Below are 8,461 nucleotides of genomic sequence, written 5' to 3' on the forward strand. Positions count from 1 at the left end.
TCAGGGTTTGTAAGCCCAGCCAGGGGTTCTCACAGTTGGGAAGAAGATTTGCAGCACTGCTGTGTACACAGATATAGCAGCCTAGATAACCAACTTGGAGCTGAAGGCTGCAGAATGCATGCACATGACCCGACAGTGGTAAATCAGGGGTGGGAAACCTGAGAAGAGAAAAAAATGGGGAAAAGGGGAGAAAAGGGGAGCTGGGAACTGCTGCTAGAAGGATTGCTTCTAAGAGAGATGCCAAGGTTCTGCTGGTAGAAGAGCTGCTTGATTGAACTGCTTCTATGAAAGCTGCTGCAGAGGGTGAAGGGGCTGTAAGCATCTAAGTGCACAAGATCACCTGGTATCCTTTGCTAACAGGGCAGGGTTTGTGCAAACTGTCTCCATCCCTGTCCCCATCTGCCTTCCCCCCCCCCCCCCACACACACACACACCCCTTTCGTTCCCAAGGTGCAAGGATTCACTGGGAGGGAATCCGAGAAACAGGGACTAGGGAAGGTTCTCTGGGACAGCTAAAGAAAGTCAAGGGAAATTGCAGCTTTGTGGGAGCTCCAGCAGAGAGTTCAATAGAGTACTGCAGAGAAGGGGCACTCCAGGTGCCAAACACAGGGGAGCTGCTTTGGGGAAGTGTTTAGGGACAGTGTGATTGTTTGCAAGCACCAAGGAAAGACTGTGCTGTGGAAAAAAAAAACCATCTCCAGAGCACCCGAGGTCCAGCACAGCTACACCTGGTGTGCAACTATAGCCATTGCACACTTTGCATTACTTTGCTACTGGCAGAGTGATTCTGTGGCGTTCTGGCAGGATTAGGTGTTAGAAGTTGCCTGAGTGTTAAAGTTGTTAACATCATTATTTTTTTCCTATATAATAAGTACTTTCTTTTATTTGTAAGTGTAGATTATTATCAAGCTTATTGAAAATATTGTGTTGTTATTTAGATGATAGTGAACCTGTTAACTTCTCAGTTACTATTGTAAATAATAAATTATTGTAAATAAAACTTTGGTTCGCTTACAAACACATACAAACCATACCATATCCATTTGAAACAATGAAAATCAATACAAAAATACAATATAATATACAATACAATACAATATAATAATACAATATAATGCAATATAATAATATAATACAATATAATAATACAACAGTACAAATAATACAACAGTAAGAATCAATACAAACCTAATAATAATACAATATAAAACAGTGGATATCCAAAATCAAAAACTTGCTACCAAAATAAAAAATGTTTAAAGCTTATCCTAAGTCTGAGCTCACTTATACTTATCTATAGGGAATAGAGGGGGTGAGGAAAGGTCAGAAATGGTTGGAGAAGGGGAGGGAATGCATTTTAAAAATAAATACAAAAAAAAAAGCTGGGGGTTTTGCTACAAGTCTTCTCTTCTCCAGACTTAATAAACCCAGTTCCCTTGGCCTATCCTCAGAAGTCATGTCCCCCAGCCCCCACACCATTTTCATTGCCCTCTGCTGGACTCTCCATCCTTTCTGTAGTGGATGTGAAATGATGAAGGAGAAACTGGCTCAAGTAATGGCAGCGTGGCTGGCTGCAGTCAGGGACAACATGCGGATGCAGACCCTGGTTCAGTGTTGGGCTGCATACCCAAGGAGGTACGTTTCTTCAGTAAGCTGTTGCCCTGCTAACAGCTTCTGTCATGTTAGGGGCTTAACGGGATAGGAATAGTAAGGTGAGCTTGAAACAGTGTTAGGGGCTGTAAGCAGGTTGATTAGCCTGCTGGCTTCACTCCTTAAGGAGCTCTTCAACCAGTCCTGCCAAGCAAATCACAGCCTTTTAAATGAATACATCCAAATCTTTCTGCCCTGTCCTGGACACTAGGAGGGGAGCTGTTGTGTTTGTCCAAGGACATTCAGAAATAAATCACCCCAGCCCCAAGCATGGGAAATACTTGCAAGCATGGATCATATTGTAAACATAAAGTCAAACTATGCATTTATTGCCATTAGCAGACTCACCAGAAAGCAACTTAAAATTCACATGTGCATGTTCAATGCATTATTAGGGAGCAGGGGGGACAGACTCATCTGTCCTAGTGGTTAGGCACCTGAAGCACAAGTATAATGCAGATTGGTTTCTCAGGAGCTGGGGTTACAGAGGGGATCTAGTGCCAAATCTGGAACTAGGAGCCATAGCTGAAGTCAAGACAGACCAGGGTCAAAGCCAGACTGGAGACAGGGTAAGGCAAGGCTTAACCAGGATCAGAAACCAAAAGCCACAGCCAGAGGTCAAAGCAAAATCAAGAGCAGACAATCAGAAGGAGATGCCGAGGGCCCTACCAAAACTGGAACCTGGAGTCAGAGCCGGGAGTCAAAACCAGAGACCTAGCAAGAGAGCATATGGAGGGTCAAGGAAAACAATTTTTGCCTTTTCCTAGACAAGGATACTGCAGGCTGGGTCTGGTTTTTATGGGCTGGAGCAGGTGAGGCCTGTTGCCTGTAGCTTCAGGAGACTGGCTGCCCTGATTGCTTTATGCAGCCCAGCTAGGACAAGGACACCGCTCTGGGCTTTCTACAGCAGCAGCTGCTCAGATGATCTTCATATTGGGACCAGCTGGGTCCAGGGTTCAGATCTGGCCTTGTTACACATATTCATATATCTCACGTCCAGACCCCTCATTTGAAATGACAGTGATAGACTGCAAGCCTCTTGCGCACTTGGCATTTCCTTTCTAGGTAATGTCAATCACCTTCTTGACAAAGTGCTCCACCTAGTACTATGCCAGGGTCCTGTTAAGCACAGTACTAAGGAGATGGCTTTCTTCCATCCTGTCAGATTGAGACTTCTCATCAAGTAGGGGTTGCTCAGCATCACTAGGTCCTGGCCAGGCAACATTGCTACTTTCTGGAGCAGGGTGTGGGCTGTCTAGTGGTTAGGTACCTAAGGCATGGGTGAAGTCCAGGTTGGTTTCCCAAGAACTGAAGGTACAGAGGTGGTCTGGTGCCAAAACTGGATCTGGGAGCCACAGCCAAAGCCAAGGTCAAAACCAGACTAGAGACAGGGTAAGCCATAAAGGGTTAACCAAGATCAGAGACTCATAGAAAATGAGGGTTGGAAAGGACAGCAGGAGGTCACATCTAGTCCAACCCACTGCTCAAAGCAGGACCATCCCCAACTACATCATCCCAGCAAAAGCTTTGTTGAGCTGCGTCTTTAAAACCTCCAAGGATGGAGATGCCACCACTTCTCTAGGTAACGTGTTCCAGGGTTTCACCACCCTCCTAGCAAGAAAGTTTTTCCTAATATCCAGCCTAAACTTCCCTTGGTGAAACCTGAGACCGTTGCTCTTGTTCTCTAATTTGCCACAACTAAAAACAGTCTAGCTTCATCCTCTTTAAAACCACACTTCAGGGAGCTGAAGGCTGTTATCAATTCCCCCCTCAGTCTTCTCTTTTGAAGACCAAATAAGACCAGTTCCCTCATCCTCTCCTCACAAGTCATTCTCTTTGCCCTCTGCTGGACTCTCTCCAACTTGTCCACATCCTTTCTGTAGTAGAGGGCCCAAAACTGGACACAGTACTCCAGATGTGGTCTCACCAGTAAAGAATAGACGGGAATAATCACTTCCCACGATCTGCTGGCAGCACACCTACTAATGCAGCCCAGTATGTTGTTAGCTTTCTTGGCAACAAGGGCACACTTGAGTTATAATCCATTTATTGTCTGGTGTAACCCCCAGATCTTTTACAGTTTAATGCTTTCTCTTTGCAAAGGTTTAAGGACAGCTTCTATTCCACCTTCTAGATCTATGAATCAACCGCAATCACTTTTCCTCTCTAGCAAAGTGCACTGGACTGAGAGGCACCTTTTGAATCACATGAAAACAGAAAGGTTCATTAGAGAACTGTCTTGGCGAATCTGACATTCCTAGGTAGACTTTCTGTAGTTTCACCCTCCAAAAAATGAGAATAATAATGAGAATTGATACATAAAAGCTAGATTCATTGTAATTTCTTAACCACAGTGGAGTCTCAAGAGTAAAGCCATATGACAACTACAAGGACCTGAAATAGAGCTAAGCTCTACAACAAGGACTTCTCTTTTCTTGCAGATAACTAACATTGATGAAAAGCAAGTTAAAGTTGCCCGTTCGTGACCCTCTATGCTCTTAGACAATGAAAGTAAATTCAGTATAAACAGAGAAAGAGAGGCAACAGGAAGCTAGATATGTGGGTGTAAGGCCAAACTGAGGATGTTATATGGCTGAAGGTGAACGCAAGTTGTTTTTTGTCATGTTTATATGTATAACTGTCTCCCATGTATGAGGATAGGAACATTCAGAGCCAAGTGGCATGGTCTCCCAGCTACATCCCAGGAGAGAGTGATGCAGTTTGTCAGCAGTGGAATCTGTCACCCAGAGGTATTGAGGAGGAGTTAGAAAGGAAGAAGCTGTTTTAGGCAAACTGTGATTAGAGGCATGGTTATATCAGAGCTCTTGACCCTTCAGATCCTCTGTATGGTAGCACGATTCTGTACATTGCTTGCAAAACGTCATAGATCTTCACTTTACTGTCAGAAGAGGGTCATTTCAGCATAGATACCACCATATAGCATGTAGAAGTGTTAGCTGGGACTCGCCATGTAGGGGGTTAAATTCAGCTGCCATAGTCAGTTAGGCTAAGTGCTCCTGATTTAAACAAGTTGTGAGCTGGGATTCTTGGAAACTGGAATCATCTACTGAGTTGTAGGCTCGGACAAAGTGAGAAATGTCATTATGCGATGAGAATCACTGGATATGAATGCAAGACTGAGGTGCAAAGCTGTTACTGGGATTGTGATGGGTGCATTGATGAATGAGAGGGAGAGAGAAGGGCCAGTGTTGCTTTGACTTGCATTCATCTGCTTTTTTTCAGTATCTGCTCAGTTCCTGGTACAGCCACCCTGCTGTAAGTATACACTGCCATCTACTTATAATATCTAATTATAGCATCAGTGTTCGTTTGGAAGGTATTGTTCTTTTTTATTTTTCACTATCCATTCACTTGTTTAGGTTTTCTTAAAAGAAGTAGTTCCAGCAATGGCTGGCGTTGTCTTTTTTCTCTTCCACTTGGTAGCTTCTTGCAATTTAAGTGTGTATTGACAGTCATGAAAAGTTCTTCTGACTTGGTCAGATTGTTCAGGTGTGCCATCTAATTCTGAAAACAGAAACACTCATCATATGTACCGTTGCAGGGATTTTTATTTTACCAGCTGCCACCTTTTAACCTTGGGACAGAGCAGATGGAAAAATCAAATCACACATTTATTGGTAGTACAGTATATGGCTTTGCATTTTGCTGCTGAAAATGCTTATGGGTTCTGTGTACTGGGCTTGGCCCTTCATGCATTTTGGCAATATTGAATTTTGTTGAATGTTGGAACTGTTTACTTTTTGTGACGAGAAATAGGTGGGTATGTTGCTTCCTCCGAATAAAAGATGATCACAATGAATTTAGGGTTACATACTGAGTGAATGTGTGTTGTCTTGCAGTCAAAAAACAGCTTAGTTGAGGAATGAAGTCTTGTTTGGGGGAAATTCAGCAGAGAGGGTTATAATCATATAACTTAAACTGTGGCTTGCTTATGAAAAAGAGAGAGAGTGAAATCAAAAATGTAAGTAAATCACCTTTTTCTTCAAAGAGGCCTTGATTTCACCATTACATTTGTTAAAGAATTTGATTTCTCAATGCTGGAAACATGTAGGCACATGAATAACTTGTTTCGAGCACAGCGAAAGAATATTTCAAATGAAATGCTCGGCTTTTCTTAACCTCCAAAACCAGCAATTTGTTGCACTGAAAATATTTCCCAAAATGTGTCCATTTTACTTTTTCCACCTATTTTAGCCATGAATGTGGAAGATCCGGTGCCTAATCTGTTGCAGAGCAGGTATTTGAACCTAATTTGCCCATCCTTCTTAGACCAGCCCTGGCCTGTATAACCAGAATCACAGGCTCCACTTCATATAAGCAATGAAATAACTGCTGGACCAAAAACAAAGGCTTGCTCTATAGCCCTGCGCAAATTATAATAGCTTTTAATGTAATTGTGTCAATTTTCAGGTCCAGTTATTAGTTCTACTGCTTGACATAAGACTTTCCCCCTCAGTGGTATTTACCCAGAGAAAAAAAGCATAAAGAAGGAAAAGGTAGGGTCCTTTTTCTCCTTCAAATCATGGAGATATCAGGGGAAAATACTGTAAGACTGAGGCTCCTGTACAAATACAACATTGTTATTTGGGTTTGCTTCTTTGTTTGCTGTTCACCTCCCCACCCCATTTCCTTTGCTTTTTTTGTTTGTCTGTTTGTTTTTGCCAAGACTAGCAATTAGAATTTGGTTGACCAAATCATTTCTTCAGTGATATATATATATATATATATATATATATATATATATATATATATATATTAAGTAATTGTCTCAGCTGAAAACATTGATGAAAACAAATGAAGAAATGCATTGATGTGAAATTTTATAATGGGAGGGAGGTTGGGAGGAGAATGATCTTCTAGCCATCTCAAAACTTGCAAAAGCATTTATCTCGAAATTCAAATGTTACCTATTTTTGTTTCTGCCTTGAAGGACAGATATTTGAGTGTCCTGAGATCTACTCCACTGGCACTAGCTCAAGGATATTGAACAAGGAATTCATATTATGGTGCCTTTTCCTAAGTGCTGAACATCTTCATCAAGTCTTGGACATCATTCCTGAGTGTCTTTAAGGTGCACAAGTGGACACCTAAACAGGGAAAGACAAGTGGTGAGGATTGTGATTGTGCACTGGAGGAAAATATCCATCTGTGGGCTAACACCCAGCCTGTCTACAGAGTGAAATCCACTGGAGGATGCTGAGTATTTCCTGAGAGAAGAGGGAGACAAAGAGAAGTGTCGTCCTTCTAGTAGGGTAGGACTTGCCCCTTAGTTGCATCTATTTGATGTTTGTGATCCCTGAGGCTGCAAAGGGGTTAAAACCACCTGAATGTGTCTGCTGCTTTTTCATTTTAACTCCAGATTTAAAATATCTGGAGGAATGACTTTAGCAAATCAAACTGTGGTCACAGAGTTCATTCTTCTTGGGTTCTCCAGTCTCCTCCAGCTCCAGCTTCTTATCTTTCTGGTGCTTCTAGTTATGTACATCATATCCCTGATGGGTAATATCCTCATCATCTTTATCACAATAGTGGACCCTGCGCTTTCCAGCCCCATGTACTTCTTTCTCCGGAACTTGTCTTTTCTGGATATCTGCTTCACCACAGTTGTGGTCCCTAAACTACTGGCAAACCTCCTCTCCAAGAATAAATCCATCTCTTTCTCTGGATGCAAGGTACAGATGTTCTTCTTCTTCTTCTTTGGCACTGTGGAATGCTTCCTCCTGGCCGCCATGGCCTATGACCGCTATGTTGCTATATACAACCCGCTGCGTTACACCCTTGTCATGAACAGGAGAATGTGCACCCAAATCATACTGGCCTCTTGGATCTCAGGGATCCCTGTGGGCATCACGCAAATCTCCTGGCTCTTTAGCTTCCCATTCTGTGGGCCCAGTGAAGTGCACCATTTCTTCTGTGATGGCCCCCCACTGTTAGAATTGGTGTGTGCAGACACCTACCTATTTGAGATGTACTCCCTCACAGCTACTATTATAATCATCTTGTCCCCTTTTGTACTTATCCTTGCATCCTACACCTGCATTATCTACACTGTGATGAAGATGAAGTCGGCAGAGGGACGACACAAAGCCTTCTCGACTTGCTCATCTCACCTCATAGTCGTGACTCTGATGTATGGTACAGGCAGTTTGATCTATATCCGGCCCAAATCCAGCTACTCACCTGACACCAAGAGATTCTTGTCTCTCTCCTATACCGTTATCACCCCCATGTTAAACCCCCTTATCTACAGCCTAAGGAACAACGAGATGAAAGGGACTCTAAGAAGAATACTGGACAGGAAAATAAGCTTCTGGTAGTTGTAAATGTTGTGGCTCCTTCAGCTACTAAAAGTGTCCCATTCTGATGTCAGTGCTGATTGTCTTCCAAGCAATAGTAAAAATCCAAAGTCTTAAAGTCAGCATACCCACTGGAAGAGAAATAAGTGCCATGAAGTCTTCAGATGTTTGTGATATTAGGTGTTTGGTTACTCCTTATAACCCTATGCTAGAGTAGGAAAGGTCTCACACAGCCTGTGGAGCAATTTTTTTTCCAGGAATCTCAAAACTGATACCAGTGGCCAGTGTTCAGCAAGTAATTCTGGAACAATTCTCTTTCACCTATTAAGCATGTAAATGGATTTAGCCACCTACGGGTGATTCTGTTCCCACCCCTACTCCCCACTTAAGTCCCTGAAAACCAGATAATGCCAATGGTAAGTAGATGCATTAATGAATTTTCAGGGCTTGAATAGGGTGAAGTAGAATCATATATAGATTCCTAAGTCCACTTA

General features: G+C 42.6%; 1 protein-coding gene across 1 annotated transcript; it reads left to right on the top strand.

The window, feature by feature from the left end:
* The first annotated feature begins 7,049 nt into the window (after positions 1-7,049).
* Positions 7,050-7,988, top strand: LOC106739753 (olfactory receptor 10A7-like). The gene has a single exon (XM_014604984.1). The coding sequence runs from the start codon at positions 7,050-7,052 to the stop codon at positions 7,986-7,988; it is 939 nt and encodes a 312-aa protein (XP_014460470.1).
* Positions 7,989-8,461: the final 473 nt, after the last annotated feature.

This window comes from Alligator mississippiensis, chromosome 7, assembly GCF_030867095.1.
Source record: "Alligator mississippiensis isolate rAllMis1 chromosome 7, rAllMis1, whole genome shotgun sequence".
Lineage (NCBI taxonomy): Eukaryota > Metazoa > Chordata > Crocodylia > Alligatoridae > Alligator > Alligator mississippiensis.

Bases quoted from the DNA above. Each gene is read 5' to 3' on its own strand.
- LOC106739753 (XM_014604984.1), top strand. From the start codon at position 7,050: ATGACTTTAGCAAATCAAACTGTGGTCACAGAGTTCATTCTTCTTGGG.